At 44.1% G+C, this 26,915-nt stretch overlaps 1 protein-coding gene across 6 annotated transcripts in view; it reads right to left on the bottom strand.

Annotated features, from left to right (window-relative positions):
* Nucleotides 1–26,915, bottom strand: part of MATN2 (matrilin 2) — a 146,203-nt gene that overhangs the window by 102,013 nt on the left and 17,275 nt on the right. For all 6 annotated transcript variants that reach the window (XM_038555136.1, XM_038555132.1, XM_038555134.1 and 3 more), the window contains exon 3: nucleotides 901–1,470. In XM_038555136.1, the coding sequence (XP_038411064.1) occupies nucleotides 901–1,470 (570 nt within the window). The remainder of the gene's footprint in view (nucleotides 1–900; nucleotides 1,471–26,915) is intronic.

Below are 26,915 nucleotides of genomic sequence, written 5' to 3'. Positions count from 1 at the left end.
AAACAGGTCAAGGGACCATAAGGGAAGGAGGGAAACTGAGTGGGGTAAAAATCAGAGAGGAAGACAAACCATGAAAGACTCCTAGCTCTGGGGAACAAACTGAAGGTTGCTGGAGGGGAGGTGGGTGGAGGGATGGGGTAACTGGGTGATGGACACTGAGGAGGGCACATGATGGGATGAGCACTGGATCTTATACAATACTTTGGCAAGTTGAATTTAAATAAAAATTAAAAAATTAAATAAAACCATAAAAAAGGATTGAATAAATTGGTAATAAAAAAAAAAAAAAAGAAAAGCAAGAGAGGGCAGATGAGCCTTACAGCAGAAGGCAGCTCAAGGACGTGGCGAGGCATTCCCCCTACAGAAGGAGGTGACCTCAGCTCAGGCCTTCTTATGCACTGGGCCTCTCTGAGGAGGAAACATCCACCACTTGCATCACCATGGGGCAATGGTGCTTGGTATTGGACCCCATCCAAGGAGACATTATGGTATTTTTTGCCCTCCTATTCTCATCTATACTCCGACTCACAAATTCTAACTTAGGAAACGCCAGTGCAGTCCAATGTGCTGGAGAAATACTGCCTATCTACTCATAGTCATTCAACAGTGTGGGTTTGAACGTCCCTTCCTCAGAGAAATCTCCCTGAACACCCTGGCCTTGGTTGAGTCCTGCCCTGCATTCTTCCTCCATGACACTGTCATGACTGCAGTTACTTACTCATCTGTGTCACTATCTCCTTATTATCTGCCTCCTTGGCTAGAGTGTAACCCCAAGAGAACACCATGTCTATCCTGGCCTTTGTGGAGCACTGCTTCCCTGCACAGTACCTGGGATAAGGTAGCACAGAATCTATGCTGAAAGATAAAAGAAGGAATCCTCCACAGGAGAGCAGGACTTACTGCACAACTTCTTCTGGAACACCGAGGTCAGGGACTCCATCTGGCTGAAGTTGGCCACCAGGAAGACATGGTCCTCATGGGGCTCACTCCCAATGGCCTTCAGTGTGTTGAGGTCCACCTGGCCCACACCGATGGCAAAGATCAGGATGCCTGTGTCACGTGCCTTGGCAGCCACCTCGGCCACGGAGTCCTGTGGCCTCCCGTCGGTCACAATCATTATGACCCGCAGCACGTTCTCCCTCAGGGGCCGTGCCCCCTCTGCTTCTGAGAATGCAATGTTCAGGGCGTACTGGATGGCCAGCCCCGTCATGGTGCCTGTGGACAGGTGCCTCATCCTCTTGACGGCACGCTCCACTTCAGACTTCTTCTTGAAGGTCTTGAGGGAGAACTCGTTCTTGATGGTGCTGCCATACTGCAGCAGGCCCACTCGGGTGAGGTCAGGACTGATGTCCAAGAACTGCAAGATGTCCAGGATGAACTCCTTAACTTTTGCATAGTCATGGGTGTTGACACTGCGGGAGCTGTCGATGATGAAGACCAGGTCTGCCTGTTTATTCTCACAGGAGCTCTCTGGGGAAAGAGGAGAGGTCAAACTCATTGGAGGAGTGCTATAAGGGCCAGTGCAGGCTGGCTGTTACTGGAATTCCTAGGGCTGGGGGTCATCTTTGGAACTCCAGTCTTCATTGGTCTTTCTTCCCCACTCAGAGAAGCTGTAAGTATATAATGTGCATGACGGGGTGATCATGAGTATTGGCTACAAACAGATACTATTAATTTTTTGCAAGATAAATGAACACTTCGGTTCCTAAAAAGTCATCAATACAGTTTTAAGATGAGCAAACCCCTGATCAGGGTCAAACATGATTTTATTATTTAGTGCAGGCCACAAAAGCTTGGCTGGATACTGCATGGCATATACCACAAGCCTACAACAGGGAGCACCATCAAGGAGCTTACAGTCTACCTTAGGAACTTAACGAATGTAATGAATGAAAGAATAATTAGCATTAAGCAGAGTGGTGCGGACAGTAGATGTTCAGAGAACAGGGATGTTAGGAGGCTGGGGCCAAGAAGATAGGACATGAATGAGTTTTATGCAGTGTTGGGATTGAAAGTAGGAACACACGAAGAGAGACCCATGAACGGAAGCCTAAGATGGCAGGAATAATGGCAGAAATGGAAGAAGCGATGAAGGAATTGCTGGAGGTACAGACAGAATGGAGCTGGTGGCGGGTAACCTGAAGCCAGCCATGAAAGGCCCAAGAAGTGCATGTGTGATACCACAGGTGATGGGCATAATACCTTAGCATCATATTACATAACTTTGCTGGCCTGTGCAGAGGTCACATAATAACAGGTCAATTGAGGGTGGCAGTGGTTTGCAAGGTGGGTGAGGCAGTACCACTGCTGCACTCATCTGGTTGAGAGGGGGACTCAACCTCAACTGGTGGGGGGTGGGGGGAGAGGCAGGGCATCGTGGAACCAGAGAAGGAACCGACCAAGAAATATTTCTTTTTTTTTTTTTTGACCAAGAAATATTTCAACAAAGGATACCATTAGACGGGAAAAAGGCAAATGTGGAATCTCTCTCTTACCCCCACATGCTATTCCCTCAGGCTCCAAGCAAGAAGGCTAAAAGGGGTATGAATCTGTGGACAAAACTCATCACCTCCTGGGAAGAAGCTGATATGGGATAAACCAAAAGGCCTCCTGCCTCAGAGGTTGGAGGTTGGAATTTCTCAGATGTTCTGAGCTATTGCCTCCAGCCAAGGGAGTCCCCCCTCCCCTTCCCAGACTCTGTAGCTAAATCCAGATTTGATGGGGATTAGAAAAGGGATCCCAAATGCTTGACCTAAATCCCAATCACCACAGCTGCAAGAAAGAGAGACAAAGCCAAATATGAGACAATGAACCCAGTCATCAAAATGACAAGTCGGAAAGGCCCATGAGGTCATCCTGTCCAGGCAAGCTTGCCAGGCTGTGACTCGTCCCGAGAGCCTGTGCACAAACCTCGTCCACTGTAGCCTCATAAGTCTTCCGATTTGGGAGTGAGGAAGCACCCCCAAACAACAGCATCCCAACAGAAGACCAACCTTGTGCTGCACCCACATATAACACTGGGGCTGTGTGAATTCAAAGTGAGTTTCTCAAACCAGAGGCCCCAGAAAACCACCTTTGAGACTCTGGGAGAAAGATCAATATAAAATCTGACTTTGTGGGATGTTTTCAAATCTTTTTTCCAGAGCACATTCATCACTATGGTCTCATTTGATTTTCAGAATAAGCTCTTAAGAGGGAAGCAGAGTATCATACCCACTAGAAGCATGAGAAAATAGAAGCCCCAAGAGTTGGAGAATCTCTTCTTTTGCAGAGAAATACCTATATGAAGACAGGGCAACACCCAGTGCATTAAGTGGTAATGAGAATTTTGGGAACTGGTGTGGGGGAAGAGGGTGGCCTCGCGTTCTTGTCTTCCCACATTGCCCCCCACTTCTCTCCTGTGAGACCCAGCCTCTGGAGGAGAAGGCTGCTGCTCCTGGCTGTGTATGTAGTCCGTGTTGCCCACAGACTCCTGCCCCACAAGGCAAGAGGCTGAAATCCAGCCCAGCCCTGAGCCCCCAGGACTGTGTCCACCCTGAGAAGTGCCTAGAAGGAGTGCCTCTTCTAATTTTCACAAAGGTGCCTCTGGTCTAACATACAGCCCTTGGTCAGAGCCATGAATGATGGACTTACAGGTCCCAGGTCCCAGGCTGGCCCCTGTCCAGGAGCCATCTGCACCCACCAGTGATGTGTGAACCTATCACAGGGAGAATGGCCCAGTGATCTCTGCCTGCTGAGGGCATCTGCAACAACCCTGCCACAGAGGAAGATATTAAGGAAAGGCTGCTTGGAAGGGGGAGAGGAGACAGTAGACTGGCCCCCTGAGCAGTCTTCCTCCAGAGATGTTTGGAAGCAGGAAGTCCTCTGGGGCTGGGTTCTTTGCTGTGGGTCTTAATCACAGTGTAAACATCCCACCAAGCAACACACTCAATTTAAAGGGAAGCCTGGAAGTTCCATGGGGAATTATGTGATAAATTGGATTAGTTCCCATCAAAACAAGCGTGTTGTTTCCACAATGCCTGGGCATTTACAAAAACACCACAAAGTTTCAAAATGTTGGAGGTTCCCAAGGAGCTGTGACTGAGTTGAAAGCGAATCTTGACAGCCCAAGTGACTGAGTTCTCTTCAGGAGAACTTCTCAGGTCCCTTAAGGGCTCAGAACCACAGTCTTGCGGCTTGTCCCTGAGAGGACAGTTCAGTGGTTCTTAAACTTGAGGTGCCTCCCAACTCCCTGGAGAAGTGTTAAAAACTAAGATTGGTGGGCCACACCTCCAGAGTTTCTGATCCTTTAGATCTAGGGTGGCACCAAAAAAATCTGCATTTCTAGCAAGTTCTCAGGTGAACTACTGGTACTACAATGCTACTGGTACAGTGACCACACTTTGAGAACCACTAATTTAAGTACTAGAGAGATTTCTGGAGGAAAGAAATTCTGGCAAGTCTCAACTTCAGCATAAGACTGTAAATTCTCCAAAGTGGGAAACTTGTCTCACTCATCTTCCTGACTATGCAATTGGGAACAAAGTAAGTCTTCAGTCAACATTTGTGGAATTAAATGAAATTCTTGGTGGTGAAGCAAGGTTTCAAGTGGAAGGGACTGAGCCAGAGCAGTCAGTTCAAGGAGATGGATGAGGACCACAAAGTGAAAAAGTTCTAAAGCAGAAACAGGTGTGGGTCCTGCTAATAGGGTCACAGATTCTAGACCAAAATCTTTGCCATTTTATGAGGAAGCATAGCCACTTATGAACTTTGGTTCATAGACTCATAGACTAATAAACTCAGCTGGAGTGGTCTATATAAAGTCCAAGTCACTCATTTTACAGAAGGGGAAACTGAGGCTCACTCCACCTCTGTGAGGCCTTGTGGCTCATTAGGGCCAGACTTGGGATTATACTGATGGCTCTTCCACCATGGAAGGCATCATGGTGGGCACTTTGGAAAATTCTCAAAACAGCCAGCATTACAACATGAGCTTTATAGGGATGCCTGAGTGGCTCAGCTGTTGAATGTCTGCCTTTGGCTCAGGGTGTGGTCCCGGAGACCCACAATCAAGTCCCACATTGGGCTCCCTGTAGGGAGCCTGCTTCTCCCTCTGTCTGTGTCTCTGCCTCTCTCTGTGTCTCTCATGAATAAATAAAATATTGAAAAAAAAAACTATAAACAACATGAACTTTGTAAATGCTTTGGAATATTTGCTGTGAAGAACCCCAACAGATTTTCCACACAGGGACTGCTAAGAGATGTTTCTAGAAAGTGGACTTTCCTCTGTGTGTGTTCCTTTCACAAACTGGTTCTGATAAACGGCATTCCTATCTTCCGAGCATGGGAGAAGAGCATACAATCTTCCTTCCTTCATGACAGACATTCAAAGCACTGGATAAGGGTTTGTTTTGTGGGCACATGATAAAATGTCATCCCTTGAACCACAAAGTGACAGTCTGGACCTTGTTAACGGCACTTCAATACTTTCAGCTTGCTTTCAAAACCCACAAGTTGGGCAAACAAGTGTCTCTTACCATTGAACCTGAGCCAGGACAATTTTAAGCAACATTCCCACTCCAGCAGGATTACACTGTGCAAGCTCGGAGTGATTTCCTCCTCTCAGGGTTGTAGACTTGTCACTAATGAGCCCCCCTTGCTCTGGTTAAGTTCCATCACAGCCATGTAATTGTACAGTAAATATTTGGTGCCATCTGCCTGGGAAGATAAAAGCATGCTTGGAGAAGGAAAGTATGTGAATATCTATAACAAAGGTAAAATAATTTCATCCAGAGACTGAAAAGGGGCTCTGAAATGCTTAGTGAAGCAACATATAGTCCTATGTCCTCAGTGTAAGTCCAGTCTCTGCCACCTTTTGTCCATGTGGTCTTGAGCCTCTGCTGACCTCTCTGACCCTCTCTTCTTCTGTGAAATGGTGATAATAATACTTCCCAGGGATGTTATGAAACTCAAAAGAATATAATAATAATTTATAGCTATAGTTTATTGAGTACTTAATACATACTTGGCCTTGTTCTGAATACTTTTCAAGGTGTTGGCTTATTTATTCTTTACACCAACTTTAGGGAGTAGGTACTGTACTATTCCCATTTTACAGATGAGGACAGTGAGTCTAGAAAGGCCAAATAACTAGCTCAGGTTCTCATACTTAGGAAGAGGGGGAGCCAGGACCTGAACCCATCTTGCCTGGCTCTGTAGCCCACACTCTTAACCACCAAGCAGTACTCAGGAAGGATTTTGTCCGTTTAGACCCACCGTTCTCAGAATACCCAAGATGCACAGGGACTGTACCAGCTTACTGGGGTCAGTTCTTTCCTTCCCTGGATCCACAGCCTGAAAGTTATGGCTCAAACTTGCCTGCTTCCTGCCAAGTGTTGCTCCCTGCTAAATGACTATTTGCATTTTTAAAAAATTAATAGAATGATAAAACAGACGCTTGCCTCCCCAAATAGCAGCAGCCCAGTCCATCAGGCTGCTAGTCATTCTCATTCTCACTCACCTGGCAATTGCTAGCTGAGAGATCAGTAGGAGCAAGGGCCCAGGGGAACCTGAGGGATGGAGCAGGTGTGATGCAGAGCCCAGGGAAATTACATCCCATAAGCATTTGGTTTGTGAATGGAAATATAGAGGCTGGTCAAAGAAAGACAGCCAGAGAGACAGACAGGCTGAGAGAGAAGCCTACCATGTTGAACGACACTGCAGCCTGACCCAGTGTGTGCTCCATGAGCACAGGCACACAGATGCCTAAGGTGTGGCCCTAATGGCCACCTCCTTTGGCCTTGATGCCATGTGCCTCCAAGACTGTGACTAGTTGTTGGGACTTACGGGTGATTTCATGGACATTTAAGAAGCAGTTTAGACTACTTTTTATTTTTGCCCCCAATGTGACTCACCCTGAAACTCCCCTGTATCTAGGCACTTGATTGGGGCACGTATTCCCTGGCTGGGGCTGGAAAGACCACAGTCAATCCCGTTCTCCCCAATTCCCTTAGGCTGCTGCGTGAGCTCCTGACAGATATTTGACAATTCCGTTAATGAGCTATGGCCTTCTCTGAATCCATTATGGTCTACTCACATCTTCCTAAAGAACCACTGGGTAATACCTTGAAAACCTGATTACGTTCTATTAGGGAAACACCCTAGACTTCTTAGTGGTATCTAAAACATACCTTGGACTCATTAGCAAATCATTCTCCACTTGGTAAGATTTTCCAAACATTTTTCCAAATTCTGAGGTACTTCTGCTTCTCTAAACACCATTACATATGATGCTGGAAGCAATTGCTAATAAGCCAAACAACAGAGTCAGGATCAGAAAGGGTTTCTGAGTGCTGGAATAATGAGTCAAATCTAACAAGATGAAATCTAATTGGGATAAATGTCAAGCCCAGTGCATAAGGCTCAAAAACCCAAGTGTAGAAACCACAGGAAAAGAACATCTGGATTGACAGCCAGTCACATGATAAAAATCTCAGGCCAGGATGGCAGATCTCAAGCTTTGTGTGCTGGCATCTGTGAGACCACCTAATCAATCCCAGGCTCAGAATCAAAGTCCAGCCACAGCACAGCTCCCAGTATAGCACCTCGAGTTCCCTCTACCTGGTACCTGGAGGGAGCCAACCAGACACCTTGCAATCAGGCACATTAAATCCCTCCTGACCTTAATGCTGCCACCATCTCATCAATGGCTTTCCTCTTCTGAGAGAATAGAGAGACTCTCCCAACCAATGGAATTCCCTCTTCCTCTCTCTACAGCAGAAATTTCCTATAAATGAATATTTTGGTGAGTTGCATTGATCAGCCTCACCATAGCTGAATCTGGCAGCTATAAGCTCTCAGGATGCTATTTCATTGAAGCAATTTCTTCAAAAGTAACCACCCTAAGTTTCACTGACAGTGAGGTCAATAATGTTCATGGGAGAAAGAACTAATGAACTCTTTGGCTCAGTACTCCCTGCCTTTATATACCTTATACCCCAGTGATAGCAAATGGTCTGTGGTTCCCTACATCCTCTCTGGGATGCTTAAGATTCAATGCTGTGTTCATCTATTTTTGAAGACCTTTCTTTGATGCACTCCTCCCCCAATACTGGCCTAAATGAGGCCTTCCTCTGAGCCCCCTGGTACCTGCCCCATTTACCCCTGTCTGGGCATGTCCTCCTAGCATCCCATGCATGGAGCTACCCCGTCACAGGCAGTATTTTCTATGAATCCCTAGTACCCACACAGTGCCAGACATGATGCTCCATCATCCCTTTGATGTGCATTTGTGACTTGCAGGTGCAGGAAGGTGGGGAAGACAGAAGGTGCAGATCCCCCTCCATGACCTGGGAGAGCTGTTCAGTGGAGATACAATAAAGAACACCCACAGTGGTGGGTGTTCCTGTCATGTTCCTGGTCTTAGGGGAAAGGCTCTCAGTTTTTCACCATGGAGAATGATATTTGCTGTGAGCTTTTCATAGATGGCTTTTAAGATATTGAGGAATGTTCCCTCTATCCCTATACTCTGAAGAGTTTTGATCAGGAATGGAGGCTGTATTTTGTCAAATGCTTTCTCTGCATCTATTGAGAGGATCATATGGTTCTTGTTTTTTTCTCTTGTTGATGTGATCTATCACGTTGATTGTTTGCTCATGAATTAGAAGAATTAATATTGTGAAAATGTCTACGCTACCCAGGGCCATTTACACATTCAGTGCAATCCCTATCAAAATACCATGGACTTTCTTCACAGAGTTGGAACAAGTCATCTTAGATTTGTGTGGAATCACAATAGCCAAACTGTGGAAGGAGCTTCGGTGTCCATCGAAAGATGAATGGATAAAGAAGATGTGGTTTATGTATACAATGGAATTTACTCAGCCATTAGAAACGACAAATACCCTCCATTTGCTTCGACGTGGATGGAACTGGAGGGTATTATGCTGAGTGAAGTAAGTCAATCGGAGAAGGACAAACACTATATGGTCTCATTCATTTGGGGAATATAAATAATAGTGAAAGGGAATAGAGGGGAAGGGAGAAGAAATGGGTAGGAAGTATCAGAAAGGGAGACAGAACATGGAAGACTCCTAACTCTGGGAAACGAACTAGGGGTGGTGGAAGGGGAGGAGCGCGGGGGGTGGGGGTGACTGGGTGGCGGGCACTGAGGGGGGCACTTGATGGGATGAGCACTGGGTGTTATTCTGTATGTTGGCAAATTGAACATCAATAAAAAATAAATTTATTATTACAAAAAAAAAAAAGATTTGTGTGGAATCAAAAAAGACCCCGAATAGCCAGGGGAATATTGAAAAAGAAAACCAATGCCAAGGGCATCACAAGGTTGGATTTCAAGCTGTATTACAAAGCTGTGATCATCAAGACAGTGTGGCACTGGCACAAGAACAGACACATAGATCAATGGAACAGAATAGAGAACCCAGAAATGGGCCCTCAACTCTATGGCCAACTAATATTTGACAAAGCAGGAAAGACTATCCACTTTTGGCAAAAGGACAGTCACTTCAATAAATGGTGCTGGAAAAATTGGACAGCCACGTGCAGAAAAATGAAACTAGAACATTCTCTCACACCATACACAAAGATAAACTCAAAATGGATGAAAGATCTAAGTGTGAGACAAGAATCCATCAAAATCCTAGAGGAGATCACAGGCAACACCCTTTTTGAACTTGGCCACAGCAACTTCTTGCAAGATACATCTATGAAGGCAAGGGAAACAAAAACAAAAATGAACCATTGGGACTTACTCAAGCTAAAAAGCTTCTGCACAGCAAAAGAAACAGTCAACAAAACTAAAAGACAACCCACAAAATGGGAAAAGATATTTGCAAATGACCTATCAGATAAAGGGCTAGTATCCAAGATCTATAAAGAACTTTTTAAACTCAATAGCAAAGAAACAAACAATCCAATCATGAAATGGGCAGAAGATGTGAACAGAAATTTCACCAAAGAAGACATACACATGGCCAACAAGCACATGAGAAAATGCTCTGCATCACTTGCCATCAGGGAAATACAAATCAAAACCACCATGAGATACCACCTCATACCAGTGAGAATGGGGAAAATTAACAAGACAGGAAACAACAAATGTTGGAGAGGATGTGGAGAAGGGGGAACCCTCTTGCACTGTTGGTGGGAATGTGAACTGGTGCAGCCACTCTGGATAACAGTGTGGAGGTTCCTCAAAGAGTTAAAAATAGAGCTACCCTATGACCCAGCAATTGCACTATTAGGGATTTACCCCAAAGATACAGATGTTGTGAAACGCCAGGACACCTGCACCCTGATGCTTATAGCACCAATGTTCACAATAATCAAACAGTGGAAGGAGCCTCAATGTCATTCTACAGATGAATGGATAAAGAAGATGTGGTCTAGGGATGCCTGGGTGGCTCAATGGTTGAGCATCTGCCTTTGGTTCGGAGTGTGATCCCAGGATCCGGGATCAGGTCCCATATTGGGCTCCCTGCGAGGAGTCTGCTTCTCCTTATGCCTATGTCTCTGCCTCACTTTCTCTCTCTGTCTCTCATGAATAAATGAATAAAATCTTAAAAAAAAAAAAAAGATGAAGATGTTGTCTATATATACAATGGAATATTTCTCAGCCCTCAGAAACAATGAATACGGGCAGCCTGGGTGGCTCAGCAGTTTGAGCGCTGCCTTCGGCCCAGGGCCTGATCCTGAAGACCTGGGATCGAATCCCACCTCAGGCTCCCTGCATGGAGCCTGTTTCTTCCTCTGCCTGTGTCTCTGCCCCCCCCCCTCACTGTGTCTCTCATGAATAAATAAATAAAATATTTTAAAAAAAAGAAAAAGAAACAACGAATACCCACCATTTGCTTCGACCTGGTTGGAACTGGAGGGTATTATGCTGAGTGAAGTAAGTCAGTCGGAGAAGGACACTTATCATATGGTTTCATTCATATGGGGAATATGAGAAATAGTGAAAGGGATTATAAGGGAAAGGAGGGAAACTGAGTGGGAAAAATTAGAGAGGGTGACAAACCATGAGAGACTCCTAACTCTGGGAAACAAAGGGTTGAGGAACAGGAGGCAGGCAGGGGATGGGGTGACTGGGTCATGGTCATTAAGGAGGGCATGTGATGGGATGAGCACTGGGTGTTATAGTATATGTTGACAAATCGAACTTCAATTATATATATATATATATATATATATACACACACACACACACATATATACATAGAGAGAGACAAACAACAACAACAACAACAAAAAAAAACACTCTCCAAGGTCACACAGAGATTTTTGTTGCGCTTTTTTAAAGAAAGTTCTGGTGAATGAGTTTGCATCTTTTGAGAAGGAAGGAAGGATTCTGGATTGACACCAGCTCAAATTTCATTCACCCCTGCTGACTGTTATAAATCCCTTCAGGAACACAGCTCTCCAAGGCCCTCAGGGAGTGTGCACCAATGAGCCAGAAAAATGGAAAAGAAAAAAAAGAAAGAAAAAACATGCCACATCACACCAGTCTCCTCTAGTAACTGTTAAATGAGCTGAAAGAAAAGACATCATGTGAGGTTCAACAACTGTGGTTTCCAAAACTTTGGACAATTTTCTTTGTGAAGGAGCCAAAGAGAACGCTGCCCCAGTTTCGCCCTGGAGAAAACAGTTTCCAACAAACTGGATTTCCCTGCAAGGTAAAGCAATATGCTAAAATTTCACTAAAAAAAAAAAAAAAAAAAAAAAGGCCCCCCTATCTTCTCTCAGAGTTTGTCTTATAAACAGGCTTACTCCCAATTGATAAAGAGAAGTATAAAGAAGCCCTGAAATAATCAGTGGTTTGAAAACCCATTGAGCTGAGTGAATAGGTACAGAGTAAGTTTGACATTCTCTACCAAAACTCCTCTCACAGTCTTTCTTCCTTTCTCAAATTCACAAATGACTCCTATCTTAAAATCGTAACCTACACACACACAAAAACTCAAACAAAAACCTCCACCTGCCACCCCTTCCCCAGTATAAGACAGTACAGAAAGTACTGGGAAGGGATCCCTGGGTGGCGCAGCGGTTTGGCGCCTGCCTTTGGCCCAGGGTGCGATCCTGGAGACCCGGGATCGAATCCCACATCGGGCTCCCGGTGCATGGAGCCTGCTTCTCCCTCTGCCTGTGTCTCTGCATCTCTCTCTCTCTCTGTGACTATCATGAATAAATAAATAAAATCTTTAAAAAAAAAAAAAAAAGAAAAGAAAGTACTGGGAAACAGGTGATTTCCTCTCTGAGAAGGGAAACACAGCGTAGGCAGCTTGAAAAAAGCAAAGGGGAATTAACCCACTGGAGCATTTTAACTGAATAAATTGAGCAATTGCCTCATCTGCTCTCTGGGAGTTCGGTGAATGGGAGTGGACCACTGAGGAACAATCTAGAGTCAGGCTGAGAGACACAAGAGCCAGTAGCAAGAGGCCCTGAGGCAGAGTCTGGCACTCCTTTCCCAGGAAGGGGAGGGTCAGGCGCAAAGGGAGGCCAGGAGCAGGAGGCTCCCCAGCCCTGAACCAGCACAGGCAGAGCTGGTCTTTGGAGTCACTTCTCCCATCATTTTGGCTTGGCTGAGTTATGCAAAAAGCCTCCCTTCTTTGTGCTAGGTGCTGGGGATAGAGCAGGAGAACCAGTCACAATGGGAGCTTACAATGTTTGAAAGAAGACAGATTCATAAGAGTCACGAAGAACATATGTAACTAGAGCCTGGAGAACACTGATCCCAAGATGGTGGACAGGAGAAATTGCTGGAGGAGCTGATGGGTACTGTATTATTTATAATAGTATTCTATTATTATAGGATGAGTAGGTGTTGGCCAGAGTTGTGGACAACGTTAGGCAGAGGGTCAGTGTGAGCAAAGACTGGGAGGCCAGAACAGAATAGGGCTCATGTGTGTGCGGGGAAACTGCAGGGAGTGTGGTATGGCTGGGTCTTAAAGGACACAATGGGGATGGCCATGGGGGTCATGGAAGGAGGGTGGTATGCGCCTCCTCTTACGAAGTTTGGACTTCATGGGGCACCTGGCTGGCTCAGTTGGTAGAGCATATGACTCTTGAGCTCAGAGCTGTGAGTTCAAGTCCCACATTGTATAGAACTTACTTTAAAAAAAAAAAAAAAAAAAAGAACTTACTTTAAAAAAAAAAGAAAAAGAGTTTGGACTCCATTAAGGAGCCAGTGGAGAGGGATCCCTGGGTGGCGCAGTGGTTTAGCGCCTGCCTTTGGCCCGGGGCGTGATCCTGGAGACCCAGGATCGAATCCCATGTCGGGCTCCTGGTGCATGGAGCCTGCTTCTCCCTCTGCCTATGTCTCTGCCTCTCTCTCTCTCTCTCTGTGTGTGACTATCATAAATAAATTAAAAAATTAAAAAAAAAAAAAGGAGCCAGTGGAGAGCCACTGAAGGCCTTTACATGTGCCATCCTCCTTTAGGGTACCTCCCAAGGGCTCCTGACTCATCCCAGACTTCAGTCTTCTTCATTCCTGACCTGATTGAGAACCAGTCTCTCCGGAGCAGTGCTCCTTGCTTTCCCTTCCATTCAAGAACCCAGGCTAGTCTCAGATGTGAATTAATGTCTTCCATGTATAAAGTAATAGAGAAGGCACCAGAGAGAATTTTAAGACAATTCCTTCATCTTTAAGAGTGAGTTTCTACCCCTTTGTTATTTAACCCTGGAGCGAGTCTACCTGAAGGACTTTCAGTGGTATGTCAGCAACTGGGCCCTCCCAACTCACTCTTAGGTGCCCCACTCCTCTACCTCTATTGCTTGTCCTCATTAATCAGATTTCAAATGAAATAACTATGGATTGAACTGTCAGTTGGCACTCAGCATCAACTCCCACCTCTTTTATGAGTCTTCCAGTACTGTAGAAACGAAAAAGACAAGAACCATACTTCTCAGACCCCTTTGCAGGTAGGTTCTGGGTAACAATTACATACCACCAGTTAAGGATACTCACAAAGGAGGAAGCAAAGTGAAGGCTGTTTCTGCTGGCAAGTAAGGCTGTCGAAAGGCTTGGTGTTCTAGTATCTGCTCACCAGCTTCATATACAGTTATGGTGGCAGCAGCCTCCTGATCCCAGCAATGAATTCTTGTGTGATGGCTCCACCTCCCACTTCTCCAACCTTTCCAAAAATTACTTAAGTACCTCATTCCCAGTACAAAATCCCTTTCTGCTTAAAATACCCAGAGCTTTGTTTCCTGCACTGGTCTTGGTGGTCCCCTCAACTCCTCAACATCTCTGCCTTCTTGCCACCTCACTCATCTGCAGTGGGTTCCTCCTGAGAGTTTGAAACACACCGGAACAAAAAACACAACTAGGCATGCTGAGTCCTCTTCACAGAGCTAACTGGAGGCCCAGTCCAGTCCAAGCTTTGTGGAGGTAAGGCCAAGTATCTTCCCCTTCCCTGAAACCTCTGCCTGACTCTCCATCCTTCTGTCCACAAGAACTCTCCCAGGCACCTCAATTGTTCTCAGTCTCCAACTCCAATTCTTTTGGAAATCCTCCTCTCTCCACTTTGATGCAATGCTTCATTTCCTTCATCTTTTACTTAAATTGGCTTAGGTCTCCACTCCCTAAAATACTCTGAGACAATGTATTACACAAAAGCAAAACTATTGAGCCAGCTATTTGTTTCTTCATCACTCTCAGTGCTTGGGTGAACACTCAATTCCAGCTGGTGTATTTGACTCCATTAAGCTTAACGCCCTATGTTAGGGTTGCCATGGAAGCCAGAAATAACATTTCAAGCATCTCTCACAGCCTTGGTGACTTTGGTTTCTAGGCTGTTCTACAAATAGTCTTTCTTGTGGCTGATCATTAAAAATGAAGATCAGTTAATAAGACAGCATGTTTAATGAACTAAAATGGTATTTGTTACAGACCTGATAATCACAAAGTACTTAGGATATGCATACTTAAAAACCGAAAAGGGGAGTACCTGGATGGTTCAGTTGGTTAAGCATTGGACTCTTGGTTTCAGCTCAGGTCATGATCTCATGGGTTGTAGAGCTTCCACATCTGGCTCTGTGCTTAGCAAAGAGTCTTCTTGAAGATGCTAACCCTCTGCCCTCCCCCCACTCGCGTGCATGCTCTTTCTCTCTGTAAAACTAGTCAATCAATCAACTGAAAAGGGACCTTAAAGATTGGATTCAATTTCCCTATTCCACAAATGGGGAAGATAGATCATGCGGTGAAATGCTAAGGCAGCTTCCTGACTCTCAGGCCACCCCTGTTCCCCCACCCAACACACATTCCCCATCCTGGGCAAGTTACCTGCTCTCTCTAACTTCAGTTTCCTCCTCTACCAGATGGGGACAATGACTGTATCTGCCTCATGGGGTTGTCGTGGGGATTAAGTAAGCGGATGTGTGTAAAGTACTTAGAATGCTTCCTGGCACAAAGTAAGAGTCAACAAATCAATTATTGTTGGTATTATGATTATTATTCCCACCTGGTATTATGTTGAAGGCTATATAGAAGCAACATGGCACAGCACAGAAATCCCCAGACTGAGAGTCCAGAGGTTCATGTTCTGGTCCCTGCTCTGCCATCAGCTAGGTGACATTAGCCACATAACCTTCTTCTTTTTTGGCCATGTCACTTTGATCTCTAGAGTTGGACTAAATGACATCTCAGTTCCTGTCCAGTTCTAGTTGGGTCTAGTTTACACTATGGTGTTAAATAAATTAAGTCAAACAGAACTGTTCCTTGACCTTTATAAATGGTTATGTCCATATCTGTAATGATTTCTGAGCAATAGTTATATATCAACATAATGTTAAACATTCCATGTGTATTAACTCCTTATTTTTCACAACAACCTGTTGTCCCCATTTAACAGGTGGGGAAACTGAGGCACAGAGAGTTTTTGAGTAATTTGCCCAAGGTCACACTATCAGAAAATGGTAGAACCAGGATTTGATTTAAATCCAGTAATCTGAGTCTAGTACTCATACTCTTCATGATTAATTAACTGGAAACAATAAACTTACACACCGCAACAGACAAGGGTGCAATCTGAATGACTTTATATTACATTAATGTTTCCTAGTTGTAACTGTTGTTGCTGTAAATCCCAGGAACTGGTACTGTTCAAGAAGGTTTTGGGAAACTTGCCACAGAATAAAATAATTCTTAGTTCTTACACTCCAGAAATGATCACCTCTGCCAACATCCCTCACCTCAATGATGGCATTAACTTCCCAACTGGCATTTGCCTTTGCCCCTTTACAGACTGTTCTCAATCCAGCAGCCACAGTGATTCTTTAAATACAAGTGAAATCACCTCACTCCTTTGTTTAAAACCCTCCCAAGGTTCCCTTCTTTCTTAGAGAAAAACCAAAGTCCTAAAAATGGACCCCAATGGCCCGTATGTTACTTCTTAAAGCCACAAGACACTGGCATTGCAATTCTAAACACTTCAGGCATGCTTTTACCTCCTTTTCCCTCAGCCTGGAACATTCTGGATTCAGTGACTTATCCCCTCACCGCCTTTGAGTGCCTATAGAAAGTGCCCCCCCCCTCAGTGAGGCCTCCCCCCACCATGATCTAAGCACTCATCCCAGCACTCCTATCCCACTTTCTGGCTTTGTTTTTCTTTTCTTTTCTTTTTTTTAAGATTTTATTTATTTATTTATTTATTTATTTATTTATTTATTTATTTATTTATTTTTATGATAATCACACACACACAGAGAGAGAGAGAGAGGCAAAGACACAGGCAGAGGGAGAAGCAGGCTCCATACACCGGGAGCCCGACATGGGATTCGATCCTGGGTCTCCAGGATCGCGCCCTGGGCCAAAGGCAGGCGCCAAACCGCTGCGCCACCCAGGGATCCCAAGATTTTATTTATTTATTCATGAAAGACACAGAGAGAGAGGCAGGGACACAGGCAGAGGGAGAAGCAGGCTTCATGCTGGGAGCCCGATGTGGGTCTTGACCCCAGGACACCAAGATCATGACCTGAGCCAAAGGGAGACACTCAACCGCTGAGCCACCCTGGCGTCCCTGACATTCTTTTTTAGTTTTTTTTTTTTTTAACTTGCACCAACCATTTGGATAATTCTTTTTCTTGTCCTTTTTCTTGCCTCTCACCTTAATTGTTACTGCCTTCTTTCCATTTTGGTTATTTTCAAGAAAATGACAACACTAGAGGTTGACTACTTAAAATTCATTTCTCTCCCCCACCCCTTCCGGCTCCTTTGCCTAAGAACTCAACCAGCAAAGAGCTCCATGAGGGCAGGTCCCATCCCACCTGTGAACAAAGCCAATGGTGATTATCCCATTCTCCAGACTAGATAGTTGGAGTGAGCCTGTGATCCAGTTTTGGCCAGTGGGGAGTAAGGGAAACTCTCCTGAAATTTCCACAAAAGATTTTGGATCTGATCAAAGGAACAAACCAAGGAATGAAAAAGTTCTCTTTATTCTCTTTGTTCTCTTCCTGACTTGACCACGGCCAAGGAACAAAGTGATGTTTGGAGCTACAGCAGCCATCTTGTGACTATAAGGCAAAAAGCCTTTGAAAGCCAGTCTCCTGGGATGACACAGCTAAAAGCTAGAAGGAGCTCTGGGTTCAATGACAAAGTTGAGCCCTTGCCACAGACTAGGAATCGCTGACCTCCAGACTTTTTGGGAGATATTTAAACATCTTTTTATAAAACCACTGTTAGCTTAAGCCAATTGCAATCTACCTAATATCCAAAGATTTCACTACTGATACCAAGCTTGTTCCAGAGAGGCTGCCCAATAAAATGTATTCTATGTATGAAGGAATGAATCTGATGGTACAAATTTCAACATTTTAAAAAGTAAACTGTATTGCCCTCTTTGCTAAGCATGCATATTTTCTGAAATGCTCATGTAACCAATTTGATAGAGGTTCTTCTCTAAGACCAATATCTGATATAAGGTTTAAAGAAAAAAATGCTATTTTTATATCTAAATCAATAGATGCTCAAATACATAAATATAAATTAATAATACTAATGATATTAATAAATGGCATCTCTCATTCATTTATTCAGTATACATTTATTGAGAGGCTACTATGCCAGATGCCTTAGAGCCAAAGATGAAAAGGCCTAATTCCTAGATTTAAAGATGTCACTGTAGAGTGGGGTCTGTTAATTCCACTTTGCAATGTACAAAGGGGTTTTTAATAATAAATTTAAAAATAGACAATAACAACAGGCTTTAATTGAATGTTTACTATGTGCCAGGGTCCATGCCAGCCCTTTATCATTCATTGCACCCTCTTTCCTACTCATTACCATCCCCTTTTACAAGTGAGACAACTGGTGCTAAGGGTGGTTGTGTTACTTCTTTATGGTCACAGAGTGGAAAGCCAGAATTCACACTTATTAAAAGTCAGCGGCTATTATTTTTAAAACCAAGCTGACAAGTGTGATGGCAGGTGTGGGAAGATTCAAGTGTGATGGCAGGTGTGGGAAGATTCAAGATTCAGTTGATTGGAAGCTTGCAAGAAAATGGGGTGAGGAGATTATTAGAAAAAAAAAAAGAAGCCATCTTAGGCTGTCTCTGCAGAGCAGAGGCTCTAGATCAAGGAATGACAGTTCAGAACACCATTCTGTATTAATTTTTATTATTTGCTGTGTTTTGTTTTTGTTTTTTTTTAAAGATTTTATTTATTTATTCACGGGAGACACACAGAGAGAGGCAGAGGGAGAAGCAGGCTCTTTGCAGGGAGCCTGATGCAGAACTTGATCCCAGGACCCTGGGATCATGACTTGAGCCAAGGGCAGATGCTCAACTGCTGAGCCACCCAGGCACCCCCACCAGTTTGAATTTTTTTTTAAAGATGTATTTATTTATTTATTCATGATAAACATAGAGAGAGAGAGAGGCAGAGACACAGGCAGAGGGAGAAGCAGGCTCCATGCTGGGAGCCCAATGCGGGACTCGACCCAGGGACCCCAGGACCGTGCCCCGGGCCAAAGGCAGGCGCCAAACCGCTGAGCCACCCAGGGATCCCCCACCAGTTTGAATTTAAAAGAAACATGGACAGGATTATTTTTCCCTCCTGAACTTTAACCCGTAAACCAAACTATCAGTTGAGCATCACCAAGGGATGACCCTTTGGATGCCCCTTAGACAGTCCAGCTGAACATGGAGTTTGATCACACAAGGCGCTCAAGGTTTGTTAAGTGAATAAAGATTTAGTAGCTGTGGTGGTGTGTGGTAGTTTCACATTACAGTGGTTTGCGGGCAGGGATTATGTCTGCCTCATATGTGTCTGGGGCTCGCCTCAGCTTCGGTGGCTGGTTGGCTGATGGCTTTGTTCCAGCCCTGACTCAGTCTGACCACTGGCTGGGGCAAATGTCTACATGAAAAGAGAGAGGAGCCCCTCTGAGCCCCAAGAGACTTGGTCCTAAGCCATAGGCATTGCTGGTGAATCACTTCACCTTGAACAAGTAACAATATCTCTGGGCTTTGGTTCTTTCTTCCTAGTTTCTTAACCTTTATTTGTACCAAGGACTTCCAGGGCAGTGTGGTGAAACCCATGCCTAACATAAAACCAATACCCACTAGGATGGCTACTATTTAAAAAATGGAGAATAACAAGTTTTGGTAAAAATATGGAAAACTTGGAACCTTTGTGTATTGTTGGTGGGACTATAAAATGGTGCAGCCACTGTGGAATACAGTTTGGCAGTCTGTCATAAATTTAAATGTAGATGGGGCACCTGGATGGCTCAGTTGGTTAAGCATCTGAGTCTTGATTTTGGCTCAGGTCATGATCTTGGAGTTGTGAGATCAAGCCCTGGTTTGGGCTACACACCCAGCATGGAGCCTGCTTAAGATTCTCTTTCTTCCTCTCCCTTTGTCCCTCTGCCCTTCTTCCCAACACCACCTCCACCTCCACTCATACACTTGTGTTCTCTGTCTCTCACTCACTCAAAAAAAAAGTTATATGTTGAATTACATTTCTTGGCAATTTCATCTTTGATATATATCCAAGAAAAACTGAAAGCAGGGAGGGACTCAAACAGATACTTGCATGCCAATGTTCATAGCAGCATTATTCACATGAGCCAAAAGGCAGAAAAAAACCTGTGTCCATCAACAGATGAATGGATAAACAAAATATCGTATACTCATATAATGGAATATTATTCAGCCATAAAAAAGTTCTGACACATGCTAAAACATGGATGAATCTTGAAAACATTATGCTAAGTGAAAAAGGTCAGACATAAAAGCAAAATATTATATCACTCCACTTCTTATGTGAGGTTTCTAGAATGGGCAAATCCAAAGAGACAAGAGGTAGAAAAGAAGTTCCTGGGGAAAGGGAACTGAACAGGTAGCTTCTGTTTGGGATGATGAAAAGTTCTGGAAATAGACAGTGATGGTGGTTGTACCACAATGTGAATATACTCAATGCCACTGAATTGTACACTGCAAAACGTTTAAGGTGATTAATCTTATGATATGTGTATCTATTACCACAATAAATAAACAAGTAAATGCAAAGGGTAAGAAAGGAAGCCAGTTATTTGAACTACAGTTATCAAGGTATTTAAAAGTTGGAGATACAACGACATATGGACTTTTAAAAATAACTTTAAATAACAAAGTTGAAAGGTGTAATTTCAAAGTAGTGATGCATGTCAACCGTATGTGGAATTACCTCTGACAGCTATAACGTGCCATGAAAATATCTGTGGTCTCTGTTAGTGACAGAGTACTGCTACTACTCCTGTGGTTTGTGGTTTACAATCATAATAGAAGAAAATGCTCAACTGCAGTTAGAGGTTGGTGAAAGAGTATGTAATTTTTTTTCCCATCCAGATTATGGGCCCAATGAAGTCTAGCCAAACAGAAGTCTATTCTGTTGATCCAATGGTCCCCAGGCTAAAAGCCTCTAAACTAGATGATCTCTAAACTTTCTTCTAGGTAAACTGGTGTGATTCTAAGAGTGGCTTCAGACTTCACGTATCCATCATAGATAAATAAACTGATCAGATTTTTTCTTATCTGTAGCTGGGAGTTGTCATCAAATCTACCTCTCGAGGGCTTTGTGAAGAGAAGGGAGGTAAAGGCAAGCAAAAGGTGCTTTCAAAAGGTGCTTTCAAAAACTGTAAAGCCCTCTTACAAATGCTAAGTATTATCAGAGAAACCTAACAGTCAATAGAGACCTCTTCCCCTATCCCCAGCACATCATCCCCCAGGTCTCAATGCTACTTCAGAATTTTGGTAGGAGCTTTGGGAACTACGAGAACAAAACACTGAGCATTTTTTGTGAAAGAATACCATGCCCCATGTTAAAAATTGTGTTAAGACCTGTATTTTTTTATGTATGCCGATGGATCTGAAAATACAGACAAATTAAGGAAAATGCCAATTATCAAAATAGACTCAAGAAGAAATAGGAAACCCAAATAGGCTAATGACTGTTTAAAAAAAAATCAAATTAGTTGTCTGATATATCCTCTCTACAGAAGGCATCAAGCCCAGATGGCTTGATGAATACGTTCCACTGGCTCTGGAGGACTTCTCTAGTGGATCCCATAAAAATTTTCCCCCAAAAGACCCATGCTGCCCACAACTAGGGAATCTGCATCAAACCCTAAAACGTGACAGGTAGTGGGCCAGATGTAACTCTGCAATATCATCAGCACCCAAAACAATGCTGTCCTTGCCCGCTACAGATATTCAATGCCTATCTGTTTAATGAATGAATAAATGATAAAACTGAGGCAAATCATGAAACAAAAAATAATGTATTGGAACTATAAGATTTTGGTACAGAAAAATAGCTAGGTAAAATTAATGGCTTTCCTATTTCTCTTCATTTTGGAAACAAATTAAGTTTGACTGGACCAGGGGAGTGGAGGGGCCTGCTTCCTTCAATAGATGAGACAATCAGACAGGATGCCCCAGGGAGCCTGGTGTCTGGGCATATATGGGTGAGTGGTCCCTCTAGGAGAAGGGCACGCTCCCCTGGAGACCCCAGTGATGAGTCCCAAACATTTAAGGATTCTGCATCTTTCACTTGGCCCAGCACAGCGCTTGTAACCTGGGGATTCTCGGTACATACTCATTCAGTGAATGGATCCCGTACACTGAAACAAGCCCTGGTGTCATCGCTAGGGAATCAAGAACTAGAGATGGAAAGCAGCCTCTCACAGCCTTGGCCAGATCTGAGCCCTCTGGACTGGATTCCTCCACAGTTTACATTATGGTCCAACCTGACTTTAAAGGTCCCTGAGGCAAATTTTCCCAGGTTTCTCATGGCCAAATGCCCCACACTGCACATCATGTATCCTGTCTTTCCTAAGGCCCCTCTTGGCTCTGAGCCTATGTGGTCAGATGCCCACATTCCTCTTGTTTCTCCTCTAGACCCTTCCCCTGCATCAGCTCTTTGTACATCTGGCCATCAGCTTCTTCTTTGATGTTTGTACTCCTTGGCTGGCTGCAGCCTTATGATACCTTCCTCCCTACTTCCTCCTTGCCCAGCCCCCTGTCCTCTGTGCAGCCAAAGAACACATGGCCCTCCTTTCATCTTTCCCTATAAATCAGCCTCCTCTGGATATACTGAAAGAAGGCTTTTCTGAGCTGGTCGTTCTATATCTTGGCTTTTGAAAAAAGTCTTACTCAGACTTGGCTTCACATCCTGGCTACAGTGTACTGGTTTCCCATCTCCAGCCCTAGGATGTTGGCTGTCCGACCCACCACGTTCGTCTGACCTGCTTTATGGACTCAGAAACATCCACATCTCTGAGATCTTTGAGCGTGCTTCCCTGGCATATGTAACAGTTATATCACCCTGAAATGGGAATACAAAGTGAATCAGAGAGGAAAAAGAAGCTATTTAGCAAAGTGTCAAGGAAGACACACTGTCCTCTACAAATGAAAGCAAAAGGCAGAGCAACTTGTTAGGAGATGAATCGTGTCCCCCACAATCCATAAGTTGAAATCTTAAACCCTTGTACCTCAGAATTGTGACTGTATTTGGAGATGGGGTTCTTAAAGAGGTCATTAAAGTCAAAGGAGATCATTAAGGTGGGTTCCAATCTACTATGACTGGCATCCTTATAAGAGGAACCTTAGATGTAGAGACATTTACAGAGGGAAGACCACGTGAGGACACAGGGAAATGGCAGCCTTCAGCAAGCCTAGGAAAGAGGCCTCAGAAAAAAACAAAATTTTGCCAACACCTTGATGGATTTCTAACCTCCAGAAAGGTGAGAAAATAAAAATATGGTGTTTAAGGTACCCAATGTATGGTACTTTGTTATGGTGGCCCCAGCAAACTAAGTCTGTAATATTTCCTCTCAAAAATGCATGAAATAAGTATAAGTTGATCACTCAGGCAACTTTTGAAATTATCTCCTCTTGTATTTTCAATATCTAGTGGTCATTAAATATTTAAACATGAATTTTTAAAGGTAAAGATTATTCTTTATAACCATTTCAAAAGAATATAAAATATTCTTTTAATATTCTCAGTGGGGTCATGAAGAAAGAGAAAGCATTTTATCAAATTTGTGAATGATACTAAATTGCTACGTTAAGCAAGAGAAAGATATTAATCAAGAATGAATAACTTAAATGAAGAAGATAAAATTTAATATAAAAAATTTAAAGTATCCTACTTAGGTTAAAAACTCCTGTTCTATGATGGCTATTAAGCCATGGATAGTAAAGGTCTAGTCATATTCACTGACTACAAGCTGTACAGAATTAACCAAAATCGTGAATACAATTAACCTGTAATCATTCTTTTCATTCATTCATTCAGTTAACATTGCTAGAAGTGAAACCCAGGGATTCAACAAATTATTATGTTGCCAATCACTAAAAATTTCTCAGTTTCTCCCTTGCTTAATATATGTTATTGGAAAGGCTTATTAAATAAATAAATAAATAAATAAATAAATAGCTCCTAAGGCAGATTGTTCTTGGAAAGCAAATATTCAGCTTTTTTTTTTTTTTTTTCTTAATAGGAAAGTTCTTATCTCTTAGTTCAATTCCTAATTCTGCAGGCAACTCCATGGAACATGAGGGCTCACAGATCAGAGATTTATTTAAGCCCCTACACAAGGCTTCTCACATCCCCAAGCCCAAGGAAGCAAGCTGTTTCCTTCCTGGGCTAATTTGGTGGCTGAAGAGTTTCCTATGGAAGGAAAACTTGTTTCCTTGAAAGCATAGGTGTTTGGTTCTCTGTCTCCTCTGTAAGGTCTTGATAACAAGCTTGGACTCCTCTGTAACACAGCCTTCAGAGAGCCCTTCTACTTTCCCAAGCTAAACATCCTTAGGTCTTTCGAATCGTTTCCATATGCTCTAGCTTCAGAAACCTTCAACAGCCTGGCGGCTCCTCTCTAGATACTCCTCTTTGTTCACATGTTAGTTCACTTACTCCTCTAGGTGTTTATCAAGCACTTCTTGTATTCCTGCCCGTTACTAATCACTGTCGCTACAATAGAGACAATGAAGCAGGCAATCCCTGTACAGGCTGTAAGTGCAATGCGGGGACATATGGCAGGCCGGGGGAGTGTACTGCTGAGGGACTAAGTCCCAACTTAAAAGACTAGGAATGCTTACACTGAGCCCTGAAAGATGAGTCCAATTGGGTTGGATAGAACAGAAGAGGTAGGGTTCCAGAAAAGGGTTTGAACAGAGGAAAAGGCACATTGTATTCTCACATCCCACCTCTGCAGCTCAATGGTTATATGACTTTGAGCAAGACATTTAACCTCTCTAAGGCTCAGTTTCTTCATCTGTAAAATGGGGATAATATGTGCAAGGTGAAGTGTGAGCTGCCTAGTACAGTGCCTGACACATAGTAGATGGTCTCCTCACACCTCCAAAAAAAGACACCCCTCATTATCATTACTTTACTTATTAACATCAGTTAGGGAGACCTGGGGCATGACTGGCCAGAGGGGTAAGATTGTATGCCTTGCCCTCTGACAGGACAAGCCATCAAAGAAGAGAAAATTGGCTATGCCACCCACAGAGAGGATGTCCCCCACTGCCATTCCTACTCACATACACACTGCAGGTGGCAGACATATGGGCAAGCTGAGGATAAAACATTCTGGAACTGAAGAAGGAAATGAGGGAAGGAGGGAGAGATTCAAGAGGGAGAGATAAAGGAGAGTTACGGAAAAGGAAGGGGTTAGAGAGTTTAATAGAGAAAAGAAAAGAAAGAAGGGGAGAGAGAGAATCTGTAGGAGAAAAGAAATCAAGTTATTTATTCACTGGCTAGGAAAGCTTTTAACTTTGCAGCTTATTGCAAATCAGATACTATGCTTTTTTTTAAAAAAAAAAATTCTTCCAGTATTAATTACAAGATAGGAATGAGGAATTCAGTTTATACAGTTTATTAAACATGAATGGTAAGAGGGATATTGGTTTACACAAGTAGAGAGCACAGGCATGACCAGATGCATTTCACCCATCTGGGCTGAGCAGCAGCCAGGCAGCCCCCACCAAGTCCTAGCTGCAGCTGCAGGGGGGCTGAGGAGGGGCTGGGCTTTCATGTCAAAGGACTTTATTTTTGGAAAGTCTCTGCTATAGTGAAAACAATTTGATAGGCTCTACCCATCAACCTTCATTTTTATAATCAGGTCTGATGACAAAGACACACCCCAGCCACCTGATTATTTAGATGTGTGTTAACCACTCTGCTGTAAGAGGCTGGCTCTCCTTGGGCGGGGGGGCGGGGGGAGGCCCACCTTTGCCAACTTCCCCGGGTAGAAAAATGCTAGCAGGAGGGGTGGGCCCGGCTTCCAGTTAGTTACACTGTCCAACTGCAGTCTTTCTAGCAGCTGTTACTCATCCCTGCACTGTGTTTCTGGCTCATGTCCCACAGCATCTCCTCCCAAGATCTTTTCCCGCTGCATGGGCACCACCTTCTAGAGTTCTCTTCTACACTGGTTCTCAAACTGAAATCGCCAGAAATGCAACCTCTCAGGTCCCAACCCAGACCTCCTGAACCAAACACTCTGAGGTCAGGGACCAGTAGTGTGTGCACAATAAAGCTTGAGCAACATTGCTTTACTGCCTCATCCCCCTGCCCCTGTCTCCCTGCCTTATCCCCCTGCCCCATTCCCCTGCCTGATCCTACCACTTCCCAGTCCGCCTGCTTGATCTCACTGCTCCACCCCACCCCTGCCTGATACTATTGCCCCAACAAACCCTACCTGATCCTACTGCCACACCTCTGCTCCCTGCTTGATCCTGCTGTGCCCTCTACCACCCTATCTGATCCTACTGCTCCACTGCACCCCCTGCCTGATACTGCTGTCCCACCCCTCTCCCCTACTTGATCCTACCGCCCACCCTCCTACCTGATTCTATTGCCCCACCTTTTCTGTGTCAAAACTTCTCCTTCCTCAGCCTCCGGAATATGATTCCATCTTGCTCTCCCAGATGGAGAAAGTGAAAGAAAACCAAGGATTACACTGGAGGTTTCACCATAGGAGCCAGAGAAGGGACATCAGGAGGCACGGAATCAATGATGTCATCACATCCTAGATGAGACCTGAAGATCACTGACTTCAACCACCTCCCTTTCTAAATGAACACCCTGGAGGACAGAGCAACTTGCCCAGTGTCACCTGCTAAGTAGAAGTGGAATCAAGACTGGAAACATCCAAATGGAAATGAAATCAACCATCTGTACATCTCATCTACTCAGTCGTTCAACAAGCACTGAGCTCTGCTGTGGGCTGGACCAGCACCAGGGCTTGAGGTCCTCAGACCCCAGGGTAACCAGCAGCAGTGGCAGCAGCACCTCCAAATATAGATGGGCATTTCATGGTCTGCTCAAAAACTGCTAAGGGAGCAATTTCGAGTGTGAGGTGCCTTTTTCTTTGTTCAAAAACACCTCTTCCCCTAAGCCACGCATCTTCTCCCTAAGAGGGGTGAGGGTGGGAG

This window comes from Canis lupus, chromosome 13 (genome assembly GCF_011100685.1).
Source record: "Canis lupus familiaris isolate Mischka breed German Shepherd chromosome 13, alternate assembly UU_Cfam_GSD_1.0, whole genome shotgun sequence".
NCBI lineage: Eukaryota > Metazoa > Chordata > Mammalia > Carnivora > Canidae > Canis > Canis lupus.
Note: the sequence above shows the minus strand (reverse complement) of the source record. Positions and strands in the feature narration are given on the sequence as shown.